The sequence below is a fragment of the Melospiza georgiana genome, chromosome 13 (genome assembly GCF_028018845.1).
Source record: "Melospiza georgiana isolate bMelGeo1 chromosome 13, bMelGeo1.pri, whole genome shotgun sequence".
NCBI classification, from domain to species: Eukaryota; Metazoa; Chordata; class Aves; order Passeriformes; family Passerellidae; genus Melospiza; species Melospiza georgiana.
The window spans coordinates 19,458,096-19,473,156 of NC_080442.1; the positions used below are offsets into that span (position 1 = coordinate 19,458,096).

At 45.8% G+C, this 15,061-nt stretch overlaps 1 protein-coding gene across 1 annotated transcript in view; it reads left to right on the plus strand.

The window, feature by feature from the left end:
* MAP2K5 (mitogen-activated protein kinase kinase 5) overlaps nucleotides 1-15,061 on the plus strand; it is a 119,752-nt gene that overhangs the window by 36,322 nt on the left and 68,369 nt on the right. The window contains exons 9-12 of the mRNA XM_058033760.1: nucleotides 5,012-5,051; nucleotides 8,210-8,278; nucleotides 8,382-8,463; nucleotides 10,046-10,107. Coding sequence (XP_057889743.1) covers nucleotides 5,012-5,051; nucleotides 8,210-8,278; nucleotides 8,382-8,463; nucleotides 10,046-10,107 — 253 coding nt within the window. The remainder of the gene's footprint in view (nucleotides 1-5,011; nucleotides 5,052-8,209; nucleotides 8,279-8,381; nucleotides 8,464-10,045; nucleotides 10,108-15,061) is intronic.

Sequence of the window (15,061 nt, forward strand, 5' to 3'; positions counted from 1 at the left end):
CACTGCCCTGCCACAGGCAGGGGCAGCACCAGGCCAAAAAAAAGGGGGAAAAAGGAAAAAATGAGCAAATGTTGGGTGGTTTGCTGTGTTAGGCTTGCAGCTGGGGCTGGGTTCCTTTTGCTTGGCTCTGGCACAGCTTTGTGCTCCTGGTTGTTTCTCATCAGTGTCCAGTTTGGCTCCTCCTGTGCCCTCACGTCTGGAGGTGCTGCTTGCTGCAGCTTTTCCTGGCCATTTCTGAGCTCACATGAGAAGCTTCAAGCTTTTATTTCTGTTTGGGGCCATGGCAGAGGGTTTCCAGAGAGCTTTGGGGTGTGGGTGTGGAGATCTTCCTCTGCAGTCCTCAGTGCTGAGAGGAAACCGTGGGGAATGGGACAGGATTTCCCAGCCTTTGGAGGGAAATGATGCCTTGCTGTTTATAACAGATGTGGGTGATGATTTCAACCCAAGGTGTGAAGGAAACAAGGCAGAGAGAGGAACCAAAATATTCACTTGTGGTTTTACTGTGTGGCATGGGAAGTTCAGGTGGCAGGAAAGGAGGAGCTGCAGAGCTGCAGCTCTGGGACAGGCCCTGGGAGAGGCAGAGATCTCCATCCTGGGCAGGAATTTCTCCCCAGCATCCATCCCTGTGGCAGTGGGAAGCCATTCCCTGGGTGCTGTGCCTCCATCCCCCGTGGCACCAGCCTGAGGTGGGGCTGGAGCATCCCTGGCTCCTGCAGCCCCATCGCTGCTGCTGCCTCCCCGGCACTCCATCACTGTGTCATATCTGCTGATGTTGGTGATATTTCTGACTGACTCATTGGCATAGCAGACAGGTCATGGCTTTCCCTTGAATCCTTCAGGCTTGCCAAGGAATATCTTATTGATTAGAAATTGTTTCCCTGGTTATTGTGGGGGGAGAATAAAGGGATTTATCCTGGTGGCCGGAGGAGGCAGATCCTGTGCTGCTCCAGGCTCCTGCAGTTCCATCCTTATGACAAAATAACTGTGATGAATTTTGGCTTCTAGGTAGAGATTACATTTATTTTGAGATTTAACATAAGACTAAACTCAGTTTCTGGTGAGGAGTTGCTGTGTTTGATGGGAAAAGCTGCTGGAAAAAGCTCAGGGGTCTTGGCAAGCTCAGCCCCTGCTTGTGATGTGACCATTGTTGTGTCACTCACACCTGGGCAAGGGGTTTGCAATTAAAAAACTAGGGAAAAATTGAGAATTGGTGTTTCCCTTGAGTTGCCTGCAGATTGCAACCTGTAGTTGGTTTTGTCGTTGCCCTGGAAGGAATTATCCCACAACCACAGATCCTACAACCATCCTGCAGCTCCCTCTGGGCTTTAGGGAACATTCCTCACAGGGAAGAGAGAAAATTGTTGGTTTGAGCAAATCTGAGAGAGAAGTTGTTTTGTTTGCCATCTCAGCTATTTATTAGGAATTTATTAGCTGTTAATATTAAGAATCTGCTGCATTTTCTCTCAAGTTGGGTTTGTTTTCCTTCTATGTTGAGTAGAAATTCATCATATTCAGTGCACAAAGTTTTTAGCATTAAGTATTAGGATGGGCAGTGGTTTATTCCATGAGGAGCCCAGGGCACTGACATTCCTCCTTGCTTATCTGTACTTCAGGAAGAACAAATCAGGTAATGTGGATTTCATTTCAAAAATTCCCCTTTTTTTTTCTCCTTAAAACACAAACCAGCTGTTTCTGATGCTCCCAGTTGTTAATTTGCTTTGCTGTGCAGCCACAATTCCTGTCTGGGCTTGGGGGGAGATGCTGAGGAGCTGGCAGATCCCCCAGAGCCCCATTCCAGTTTTCCCTGGTATTGATTTTGATTTTCTGGGACACCAGGGATGCTCTCTGCAGTCCATCACCGGTTTGGCTAAGCTGCAGGGCTTTGCTCAAGCACAGTGCTTGCTCCCACGCCACCTCTCTCATTTATTCCCCAAAATAACCCAGATTTTGGCCACAGCACCCCTGAGGGATAAGATTGGAGGGGACAAAGTCCTGCTGAAGGACTTGGCTTGTGTGGGGCCCTTCAGATCTCTGGGGATGGGTTTTTTATAGCTAAAGGTGATGAAATATTTGACAGAAATGTGCCTGGGAGCTGCTGGGATGGGTGCAGGGGCTTGGGATGGCGAGTTCTGGTGGGAATGTGGAGGGAGGGATGGAAATTGCTGTTCCCCAGTGGGGATTTTGCAGGCAGGCAGTGTTGGGGTCTCCGTCCTTGCCCTGGACAGGGCAGGCTCTGCGTCCTGGGGGAGCTCCCCACCAGGAGAGGCTCCCTGCAGTGTGGGGATTGTCCCTGCCCATGGAAGAGGGGGCAATGGGATGGGATTGAAGGCCCCTTCCCACCCAAGCTATTCCAGGGTTCTGGGCTTGGAGATGGAGATGCCCCCAGACCCAGCTTGGTGCTGAGCATCCCCTGCAGGGCACTGCTCAAACCCACCCCTGGTTTTGGGGGTTTTAGGAGTGGAACAGCTGGTTTTAGCTGGTTTTTAGGAATTTTTATGCCATCCTGGAAGATTTAGAGTGCATTCCCTGAAAGGTTCCCAGTTGCTGAAGGGACCTTTGGGGTTTTGCTGCTTTTCTCTGCCTGGTTCTACAATGATGGGTTTGGCTGCTGCACTTCTGGAGGTGGCACCAAAACCTGGGAGATGAGGCTTTGAGTGGGAATTTCGGTTTAATCCCCTCATAGCCACCCATGGATTGAGTAAAAATCTGGTTTTCCTCATGCTGTGCTCATTGTCCTGCAGGATTTTTGTGGTTCATCCCTCAGAACCTGCATTAAGGTGTTAAATTCAGGATTTTGCAGTGCTGCCTGCAACCCAAATGATCTGTGGGACTGGAAGGTGGAATTGAACATCCCAGAAAATCCCTTTTTCCTCAGAAGGGGTAATTACTGCAGCAGCTCCAGCCTAATTTGAAGCGTTGGCTGTTAATTAAAGCACCACAGAGGTGTAGGGTTGTCTTTTGGTGTAACCAAAGCTCCCAGCCCAGCTCCATTAATCACTTTACAGTTATTGTGCAGGGGAAGGCCAGGACAACTGAGATGCTGGATCAGCCTGGAGTAAACAGATTCCTGCCCTCCTGGCACGGCCCAGCCCCAGCCCAGGGCTGCTGCTCTTTGTGATCAATTCCCAGCCATAATTAAATGTTCAGGTGGGGCTGTCAGTGCTCTGTAAACCAAACCAGGTAGCTGCCCTCTGCTGGAACCTGAGCCCAGCCCGCCACGGATGAACTGGCGTGCATCATAATTAAATCATCAGCTCCTCCCTCCCACCCGCTCCCAAACTGGAGATCTCTCCCATGGAAAATGGATCAGCTTTCCTCAGCAGCTAATTAGGCTGTCCAGTGGGCTCCCAATTAACCCAACAGATGTGGAGCATCCCTTCACAACCCCTCCATCCCTCATTCCCGCTCGTCCCAAACCCAGGGTGTTTCCCCACTGCTGGGTTCAGCTCCTGTCCTGTCAAAGTTCCCATGGAAAATGTCATTTCTTACACTGATTTTTCCCCTCTGTCTTGCTAAGTCCTTTTTTCCTCCCCTGAAATCTGGGAAATCACCTTAAATCCAGGATGTTTTCCCAGTGTTGGTTCATCCCCGGAGCTCTATCAAAGTTCCTTTGGATATTCTCATTTTCTACACTGATTTTGCCCCTCTGCCTTGCTAAACTCTGGTTTTTGCCCTCTAAAATCTGGTGCCAATCAGCTGCATAAATGTTCATCCAGGAGTTATTAAATTAAGGTGAAGTCTTTAGGAATTTCCAAGCCATTACCAGAAACTAAGAGGAAAAAGGATCAGTTTTCCTGACGAGCTAATTAAGCTGTCCAGTGGGGTCTCAATTAACCCAACAGATGTGGAGCATCCCTTCCCAACCCCTCCATCCCTCATTCCTGCTCTTCCTGAACTCCCTGTTGGTTCATCCCAAGTCATGGATTCATGGATTCAGCTCTATCCAAGTTCCCATGGAAAATCTCATTTCTTACACTGATTTTTCCCCCTCTGCCTTGCTAAATCCCTTTTTTCCCCCCCTGAAATCTGGGAAATGATCCTAAATCCAGGATGTTTTCCCAATATTGGTTCATCCCCAAGTTGTGAATTCATGGATTTGTGGATTCATGGATTCAGCTCCTGTGCTATCCAAGTTCCCATGGATAATCTCATTTTCTACATTGATTTTTCCCCTCTGTCATGTTAAACTGGTTTTCTCCCCCCCCCAAAATCTGGTGCCACTCCACTGCATAAATGTTCACCCAGGAGTTATTAAATTTAAGTGAAGTTTTTAGGAATTTCCAAGCCATTACCAGAAATTAGGGGAGCTCTCAGGGTTATAAATAAGATTAAATGACATTTTTGCCCTGTCTGAGGGTGATTTTACATGCAGAAAACCCCAACTATTACAGCTTTTCTTCTCCAGCAATAATTGCTGGAGGTACAGAGAGGTAAAATATTGGAATTCTTTAAAGTTAGAGCCACGTCTCTGCCAATGCTGCCATAAATCAGAGGGAGGCAGTAAAACCAGTGAAGAGGAAAGCCTTTAATGGTTTTGTTTTTATGCAAAATTACATTGGATTTTGAGGTGTTTTTATTTTTAACTTCCTCTATTTTCTCACGTTTTCATGGTTAGAAATATTCAAGTCATTGTTAAATGGCCAATTTTGGGTGTTTCTCCTCAGAAATTAAGACAAACTGCTGTTGAAATACTCTGGAAAATTATTTGGGGTGCATGGGAACATCACCAATAATTCTTTCTATCTTTATATGCTCGCTGTGATCATCGAATAAATGCAGAAATTGAATTTTGCTGAGATTTTCTGTGGGTCCTTAAGCTCTCATATAGGATTTGCCATAATCTGTTTTAATTCAATTTATTTGGTGAAGCTGCTTGTCTCTGAAAATACCCATGGGACTGAGATAATCCTGATTTTCCATGAAAATTCTGAATAATAGTGATAATCTCCATTAATTCCATTGAAGGAAAATGGGAAAATTATTCAAATTATTCAATTTTTTCCTCACCCAGGGCTTACCATGTCCGCAGTGGAAAAATCCTGGCGGTGAAGGTAAGAAATTCCAGACATTTCAGTTTTTCCCAATTTTTCCTGCCCTTACTTTCCTTACCTTCCCTCTGATTTTTGGCTCTCAATTTGATTTATTGCATTAGTTAATTTATTTACAGAAAATTTATTTACTGTAAAGTTAGTCATTCCCAGTAAACTCAGATTCCCAAAATTCAGGATTTTACCCCAGGGAATTGCCTGAATATCTCAAATTTTGATACCTCCAAGGATGTTTCCAAGGGCACTTGGGCTCCTTGATTAAACCTGGAATTTGTAGATTTTTGTGGTCAGGAAAAATCCCAATTTTTCTCTGAAATTCACTTAAAACTGGGATAAAATAAGAGCAGCAATGGGGCAGATCTTGGATGCAATTTGTGAATTAAATTAAATAATTTCATTAATAAATGAAATTATTAAATATGTTATGAATGAAAATTTTAATTATATATTATATTAATTAAGAATTATATTAATTATTATTAGTTCATCTGCACAAAAATAAGCCAAAAAATGTAATTTTGTGGGGCTTTTTAATGATGAAATCCAGATTTAATTGCACAAGATAACCACAAACCTGTTGACTATAACACTTCTAGCTGGTAAATAATCAACCCAGTGCTAATAATCCATAACATGATCCCTCAGTGATGCACCAAATTTCATATTTTGCATAACCTTGACCTCCAGAGGACTTAATCCCTTTTTCCAAGTCACTTTTTCCTGTTTAAAGGGGAAAATCCCAGCAGGTCTGCACTGCTTTTTGCCATTCTCCCACTGCTTTTAGCTGCAATTCCAGTGCAGCATTTGATTACCATTATTACCTTTATTATTTATTACTCCTGCCCACGACACCCCGATTTTCCTCTGAGCTGCGCACACTGTTAGAGACAAGGATGTCTTAATTAAATTAAAGCAGAATCTCCGAGCCTGACCTGTGATTTTTGCTCTGCTTCCCTTTAGAGGAGGCAGCAAATGGAGGGAGGCAGCGGTGACAGCCCGTGATGAATTGCTGTGTTTATTCTGGATATTTTAATGGCCTCTCCCTAATTCAAATTGAGCAGGGAGTAAATTATAATTCAGTCACTCAGCTGCTGGGGCTCACCTGACAGCCCAGCCTGGGATTGCTGGGGGAGCACAGCCTCGGGTGGATTCCTCTCTCCAAACTTCACCCTGGCCACAAGTGGGGCTCCAAATCGCTGAATTTTGGGCAAAAAAAAAAAAAAAAATCACTAGAAAGGTGCAGCTTGGTCAGGAAGATCAGAGACCTTCCCAGAGAGTTCGCATGTCATTTAAATTGGTTTTTAAAAGGTTCTTCTGGTCCAGCATCCATCCCCAGCTCAACTCCAAAGTTCACCCTTTTCCCTGGGCCTGAGGGCTCCCAGATCACTGAATTTTGGGCAGAAACTTCATTAGGAAGATCAGAGGACTTCCCAGAGGGTTTGCATGTTGTTTAAATTAATTTTTAAAAAGTTCTTCTGGTCCAGCATCCGTCCCCAGCTCAACCATCTCACCCAGGTGTGACCCTGGACACGCTCAGGGGATCCCAGGGAGATAATGATGGGAAAGTATCTTGGTTTAGGGGGAAAAGCCACAAAAAATATTCAATTATTGGATGTACCCAGGGAGATTTTGGATTCCCCATCCTGGAGTGTCCAGGGTCAGGACTTGGAGCACCCTGGGATGGAGAAGGTGGAATGAGATCCCTTTAAGGGCCTTTCCCACCCAAACCATTCCAGAATTCCAGGAATTTGCATCCAAATGTTCATTTCCATCTTCATCCGCAGCAACAATGACTCTGAGGAGATTTTTTTGGTTGTTTTGGTGGGGTTTTGGGGTTTTTTTGTTTTGTTTTGTTTTTTTGTTTTTGCTGTAACGCAGTTCCAGCCCATGCTGGAAACTCATCAATTCCTGGAAGTTTTTTACCTGTACAAAACAGGCTTGGAAATTTCATACAAAAGTAGATGATAAATGCAGGTTAAGGTGAGATATAATTTTTTTTTCCCTCTTTTTGTGCTGCAAATTAAGAAATTCCCTCCAGCCTTGACATGAGGTGGGGTCACACAGGCCACACATTTCCAGCTGGAAGGAAACATAAAATAATTCTGCAGAGAAAGGGAGGCTGAACTCCCCTAATTAATTTTGGGGTGAAATAATCTTGTAATTGCTCTGTCTGTGCCCTTCCCTTGGTGTCCTGACCACCTGGAAATGGGCAAACTCTGCTTTCCCAGGTTACCCTCGTTATCGGGGTGTTTGTAATTAGGGTTGATGCAAATGAGCCCCAGACCTTTCCTCATTCTGGGCCAGGGATGTTTTTGCTCCTGGGGTCAGAGAAATTCCTCGCTGGGATTGGAAGTGAGTGGGATAAAGTTTTGATTTGATACCCCTGACAAGGTGGAATTTGGTGAAATTCAGAGAACACCACTGGTGGGATCCCAGCAGATGAATTTCTGAGGTTTCCGCGCTGGAAAAAATGTAAGTGAATATTGTTGGCAAATGATTATCGATCTGGACAAGCGTGTTAAATGTTTCTTGGCAGCCCTGTACTCCACTTACAATTTAGTTTAGTGGCAGCTTTTATAAATAACCCCGGAGCAGCTCGGGAAGAGGCAGGTTATTGGTTTTTCCTGGAGACAGATTTTGGTGCTGGGTTGGAAATGGGCTCCCCGTGTTGTGTTCTGTTCTGTCAGCATTATTCCTGGAATGTTTATTCTGCTGATCCTGAAAACTGACTGAGTTCTGCTTCCCTTCAGCCTAAAATATTGAATAGTGAAGGGCTGGCTGGGGGCACACTGAGCCTGGCTCCAAGCACTCAGTCCAGTTTGGTTTGTAAAGCAGAGCTTTATAATTGAGTTTTCAGGTCTTCAAAGAACTGTGGCAAGAAATTCTGTGTTCAGTCTGAATTTCAGTGCCTTGTTCAGAGGGTCTGCCCTGAAAAATCTTGGGAATTTAGAATTGCAGAAGGTGCAGCCCACTTTGGCTGCTTTGGTCCTGCTGGGCACTTGGGATGGTGAGAAAATTCCCTTCCTGTTAAAATATTCTTTCCACCTATTCCTCTCCTTCTTATTGCCCCACAATGATCATTATTCCACAGATCTTCAGGATTTTTATTCTGAATAATTCCTTTCCCTTTTACATGAATTCTGTGTATTTCTGTGTTTCAGGTCATACCCTTGGATATAACACTGGAACTCCAGAAGCAGATCATGTCAGAGTTAGAAATTCTTTACAAGGTACGTGTAATAATTCCAATTTTACCATTGGAATTATTTTTACTTCAGTTTTCTTACAGCAGATTCTAAAACAGCCTCGTGGCTTTTTTCTCTCTTTTCCCAGTGTGACTCCTCGTATATCATAGGATTTTATGGTGCTTTTTTTGTAGAAAACAGGATTTCACTGTGCACAGAGTTCATGGATGGTGAGTAGTGGATCCAGTTTGCTTTTGGTTGCTAAGTAATTAAATGAGAAAGGATTTTTTTTTTTGGTAGAATGAAATGCAACAGTAAGACTCGAAAATGTGGAGTATTAATAATATTGCAGGTAGTTAAAAAACCAGAGCAGGTTGGAATTGGGATTGAGGGACATTCTGCATTTTCCCTGCGTGGAACTTCGCCTACTTTTATGGAAAATGTAAATAGAAGAGGAATAAAGGCAGCCTTAATTTGTGGTTTGATATTTGAGCCTCCCGTGCAATCTGTCCTCGCTGACAAAACAGCTGTTCCTCACTTGTAGTGTTTTGATAGCCAAAACAGCTTTTCCTTTCAAGAAATCTATTAACCCAATGTCCTGGGTGTTTGCAGTGGAAATGGTCTCTTAATTACCAGGCAAGGAGTTATTTTCCAGCCCAGCTGTTTCCCAGCTCGCTGCCGAGCTCCTTCTGGAGTCCCCTCGTTCCTCCCCACGAGAATCCTCACCCCAAACCCACCCCTGACCCCACAGCCTGGAATTCCAGAATTCCCCTGGGCTGGAGAATTTGGGATATTCCTGAGGAAAAGCAAGGACAATGCCCTGGGGCAGCAGTTTGTGACCTGTGCTGGTGTCTGAATTTGGGATATTCCTAAAGAAAAGCAGGGACAATGCCCTGGGGCAGCAGTTTGCCAGATTTTTAATTCGCAATTTTAAATTTCTTTCCTTAAGAATTTGTAAAGTTCTTTCCTTAAAGAATTGGTATTTCAGCCTCAGGGACATTTTGGACTCTGGTTTGATCACAAGGTTTTTTTTGCAGAAGAGAAGGGAGGTTTCCCAATCCCTTGGGAATGTCTGTAGGGATTTGGAGGGAATCCCATGTCCCCATCAATGGGGGATGCTCACAGGGCTGTGCCAGGTTCTTTCCCATTCTGGATTTACTGGGAAAACTTCCACTGCTTCCCCACCAGGAATTTTATTTCAGGCATCAGTGTGGACATGGCCAAACCCTCCCTGGTGTGATGTCAGGAGGAGATGGCTTTAATCATGGATATAAAATGGATATTTATTTCCATTTCAAAGGCTATTTAGGTCCATTAAATTGGATATTTATATCCATTTCAATGGCTATTTATATCCATTTAATTGGATATTTATATCCATTGAATCATAGGTATAGATATTGGATACCACAGAATGGTAGCACCAGCTTTTGGGGAGAAGAGTTGGGATACTTTGGACCTTGAAATCTGCTTTTTTGGGGTGATTTTGTTATTCCCAAGACATTTTTCCACACAGTTTGGAGTTCTTTAACGTTGATATTTGTGACTGGAAGGTTTTCTAACATTTTGTCACTGCTGTTTCCTGAGTACCAATGCTAAAGCAGAAATGTGGTAAGAAGCTCCCAGAGTGCTGTTTTGTGTGTTTCTGCAGATTTTGGGAGGTTTTTAAGGTCAGTTATTTCTGCCACAGCTATTGCTCTGTCACTGATGGTGTTTTTATTAATAACCAAGGCCTAGAAACCCCTTGGGGCTTCAAATCTGGGGCACTGTTTCATCTGGCACCACCTGAGCTCGTGCTGTTTGTCCCTGCAGGGGGGTCTCTGGATGTTTATAGAAAAATTCCAGAACACGTTCTCGGAAGGATAGCGGTGGCTGTGAGTAATTTATCGCTTTTTATCTCTCAGTTTTTGCTGTGGGGGTGGAAAATCTGGGTTTGGGTGGTCACTGGGAGGCTGGGGCAGCTCCAGGGTCTGTGTGAAGGGAGGGTTCTTTCCTCTCTCTGCTCCTCCAAACCATCCCCTGTGCTCAGGGGCTCTGTGGTGAGGGAAAAGTGCCTTGGGAATGGGCAACACAACCTCTGGGGCTGTGGAATGACCATCCATCCCCTCGTGGGGTCTGGGAGGGAAAGGTGGGAGCTGGGATGGTCCAGGCTGCAGAGGAGAGGGCTCCAGGAGAGCTGGGGACAGGGGATGGAGGGACAGCACACAGGGAGTGGGTTCAGAGTGGGAAAGAGGAAATTGAGATGGGTTTTGGGAAGGAATTCCTGGCTGGGTTGGAATTCCCAGAGCAGCTGTGGCTGATCCCTGCATCCCTGGAGTGCCCAAGGCCAGGTTGGATGGGTTTGGAGCAGCTGGGACAGTGGGAGGTGTCCCTGCCATGGCAGGGGTGGCACTGGATGGGATTTAAGGTCCCTCCCGACCCAAACCCTTCCAGGATTCTGTTACTCAAACCTGTGTGACAGGATGGGGTCAATGGAGTGGCATAAGGAAACAAAAGAATTTGCTGGAAGTCTGTGTGGTCACATCCCTTCCTGTCAGCATTTCTTCCCATCAGGATGGAGAAGTGCTTTTAATCACCTTGATTTATTAAATTATTTCTTTGGTGCCTTCAGGAGGTGGCTCAGGAGCCCTGTGGGGATCCTTTGTCTCTGAGTGTGTGATTTCCATCCTGGCTGCCCCTGTTCTCCCTTGGTTTTCCAACCCTCTCTCTTTGGTTGTTTTGTGGATTTTCCCTGAGGGCTTAGAGGGTTGGGTTGGTTCCTGCCACCCAAATGCAGAGGCAGAGCAGATTTTCTGCGTTCTGCTCAGGGAGGATGGAGTTTTTCCCTTGGCACAAGCCAGAGCTGCCATGGGCTGGTCTCTCAGCCCTTGCACACCTGAGCAGCCCCAGGGAAGGGTTAATTGGGGTCACTTTTGGGGTGGTGAGGCTGTGCTGACAGAAGAACCCTCAGATCTCCTGGGCTTGGTCATGAGGTGCTGACAGTGGGAGCCTTAAAGCCCCTGGTAGCTCATCCTTGGGGCTCTGCAGCCTTCAGCTGCTGAAAATCCACTGGCCACGATTGAAAACTCAAATTACAGACCACCAGAAAATTCAAAAGTTCAAAAAACCCATGTTTCCCCACAGCTGAGCAGAGGGTAATGACCAGTGTCTCAGTGGATCTCACCGGGGAGGGAGACACTGCAAAACAATTGCCAAATATAAGGAATACTTTGATAACTTAAGCAGTTTAAAGCATAACAAAGTTATTCTATCATGTGCCATTTAATTAAGTGCTGGCTTTTCACATTCATTATACATCAAGCTGACAATTTAAATCCTTTAATCCAACACAGGCAGCTATTTAGTCTCTGTTCATTGTAATTCACAGCTCTCCTTTCCTCTTAATTTGTGTGGCCTGCCCAGGGTGATGAACATCCCTCTCTGATGCTGCTTCCTCTGAGCAGCTTCAAATCTGCTCATTATGTACCTGGCAGTTCCTTGTGCAGTTTGAGAGCTTTTCACCTCAGCTCACAGGGAGAATCTTTCATCTCCATCCCTCTGCAGCACTGAGTGGGAAGCTGCTCACAGAATCCCCATTTTCCTGATGAGGATGATGAGGATGGTTTGATGATCTGGGATGGGCTTCCAGCATCCCCTCAGCTGCTCATTCCTTCTCCTTGTCCTGATTTTGGTGTGGGTTTAATCCATCACACCTTGGTTTTATCTCTCCTCCATCCTCCCCTTGCCATCCCACAGGTGTTCCCCTCCAGGTTTCCTCTCACCCCTAATGCAGCTGTCCAGCCCCACCTTTGGTGTCTCCAGAGCTGGATTTTTTCATCCTCCTCGGGGTCATTTTGTCCCTGATCAGTCAGCCTGGGAGCCTCACTCCCTGAGGTGGATATCTCACTTTTCATGGTTGTTTTATTTCCTATTTCCTGCTTGTGAGCCTGACTCCCTGGCATGGATATTTTGCTTTTCCTCATTTTTATTTTCTGCCTGTGAGCCTCACTCCCTGACATGGATATTTCACTTTCCTGGTTATTTTATTTCCTATTTCCTGCTTGTGAGCCTCACTCCCTGACATGGATATCTCACTTTCCTGGTTATTTTATTTCCTATTTCCTGCTTGTGAGCCTCACTCCCTGACATGAATATTTCACTTTTCCCAGTTATTTTATTTCCTGCTTCCCGTTCCCAGTGCAGAGCAGGGGCTGAGGAAGGAGAGGAACAAAGGAGCTCAGAGCAGGGAGGCTTCACCCTTGTCTGCTGCTCTGGGAGCAGAAGGTGAGCGCTGAGGCTGAACCAGCCCTGGCAGCTCCTGGCTCTGGTGCTGGCACGGTGGAGGTGCTGCAAGGAGGCAGCGGGAGCCTTTTGTTTCCCTGGAATTTCTCTCTGGCTCCTCTGAGCCTCCCCAGGCTGTGTCTGAGGGGCAGCAGAGCCTTTGAGGGGCTGGGGCACCTTTGTGCTGAGTCCTTGTAATCCCCTGAGCACCTTGGGATTACCCAGATCCTGGGCTTGCTGAGGGAGGAGAGACAAAAGCTGCAGCTCCATGGGTGGATTTTGTGGACAAAACCTTCAGCTTCCATCATTTCTTTGCCCAGTCTGGTTTATTTTCCCATCCCCACAGTAATTTTTTTATTCTCCCGAGACATGTCCAGTGCATGAATCCCTGGGAGCTGCTCGATGGCATGTGTGACCTGCACATCTGCTAATTGCAATTTGTGCAAGTTTTTAAGGGAAGACATTTCCAGAGGAAAAGGATGCAGCACATGCAGGCATTCCCTGCATCCCAGCCCTCCTCTGGCTCCAGCTTTGGGATTTCTGGGCTTGGACTCAGATCTGGGAGGGCTTTTCCAGCCTAAATGGTTCTAAATGGGCACCACTGAGTTTGTCTTTTTAGTTTTCCGCCCTCCCAACCAGACTTGGCGTGGATGTGGGGCAATTCCAGAGAGGCCCCAGGGGCTGGAGGGAGCTGGGAATGTTCTCCTGGAGAAGGGAAGGAGCCAGGGAGAGCTCAGAGCCCCTAAAGGAGAGCTGGGAATGTTCACCTGGAGAAGGGAAGGAGCCAGGGAGAGCTCAGAGCCCCTCCAGGGCCTGAAGGGGCTCCAGGAGAGCTGGAGAGGGATGGGGACAAGGGACAGGACACAGGGAATGGCTCCCTGTCCAGTGTGGCATTCCAGGGATCCAGGGGCAGCCCCAGCTGCTCTGGGCACCTGTGCCAGGGCCTGCCCACCCTCACAGGGAACAATTCCTCATTCCCAATGTCCCATCCGTCCCTGCCCTCTGTCAGTGGGAGCCGTTCCCCTTTGCGGTCCCTCCATCCCTTGGGAATTGTCTCTCTCCATCTCTGGTTTTGGTTCCTGCAGGCCCTGCAAGGCCCCATGGGGTCACCCTGGAGCTTCTCTCTTCTCCCCAGGCTGGACAATCCCAGTTCTCTCAGGAGATGTGCAGGGATCTCTGCCCTCTCTAAAACCCATCCCTGCTCCCTTTGTGAGTCCCCAGCAGTGAGGAAATCTCCCTCAGTCTCTCTCCTTCCTGCTGTTTTTGTTTCCGTGGAGGGCCGGGGTGTTTTCTGAAGGAAAAGCAGATTTGGGGGGGCCCAGGGTGAGGCTGTGGCCATTGCTGGGGTGGTGCTGCTCCCTGTGAGCTGGGCTGGGGCTGTCAGAGCCCCTGTGCCTCTCCACACATTTGTTTTCCCTCCCTTCTGGAGCAGTGACATTGTGCTCTGTGCTGTTGATTGAAGTTCTCCCTGAAAGGATGTGCACTTGAACTGTCAGCAGAGTGAGAGATTGACAGCAGGTGGAAGCACTTTTTGTGTCAAGGCTTTGTCAAGGCATTGTTGTAAAACCTCCTTTACTGAATACCAATAATTCCTGCTCCAGCTTCAATCAAAAGATTCTCCCCTCCAGTTTTAGAATAATATTTAATGCTTGAGAGTCCTTCCCTAATAGGCAAATGTAAGGGGAGTGAATAACGAGCAGAGTCCATTTGGGGGGCTCCTGTGAGCAGATTTACAGCCCAGGATAAAGGGAAAAACTCCTTTTTTATTCCTTTGTACACCCAGGGAGTCTGAGGGGAGAGTTTGGTAATTCCATGGCTTCCCTCACTGCTCACCCAGCACATGTTCCATAATAAAGATGTGTAGTAACTCACAGCTGTTGATTTGTTTCCTGAGAAATGTTTCCCTTTTTTTTTTTTTTAATGGATGCTTGCTTTAAACTAAATAATTTCCTATGGTTTTAAAGATTTTCAATAGTCTAAATACATTTTTAATAATCAAAGAGTTTGCTGTTCTGAAAATCCCTTTGGCCATTGAAGGAGGTTTGAAATGTTGCATCTCCTTGATTTGTTTTTGCATTGGTAGATTATAATCTAGATTTATACTTGTATGTATATTTATATTTATAATATATACATTTATATTTATTTGGGTTTATTTGTTATTAATAATTATTATTTTAATGTTATTGCTGGTGTAATTATGTCAAAATGCTGTAGATAAAAATTTCCATTTGCTTTTCATAAGCCATGGAATTGTGGAAAGATTAAGTTTGGAAAAAATCCTTTAAGATCATCAAATCCAAGCTTTTTGAAAGACATGAGGTGAACAAGCCACACCTCTGGACAGGCAGAATTTGACCAAAGCTTTTGTTAAAGGTAAAAAGCATCTGAAGGCAGGAGATGTTTGGGTTTGGAGTGAGTTTAAGGGAGGAATTATCTCCTGGAACATTTTCTTTGGGGTTCCACCATCATTATTTGCTTTACAAAAAGATTCTGATTCCACCAACATCATTTCTCTTACAGAATAAATCTTAAATTTTGAAAGAGTTTCTAATGCAAGAGGAAGGC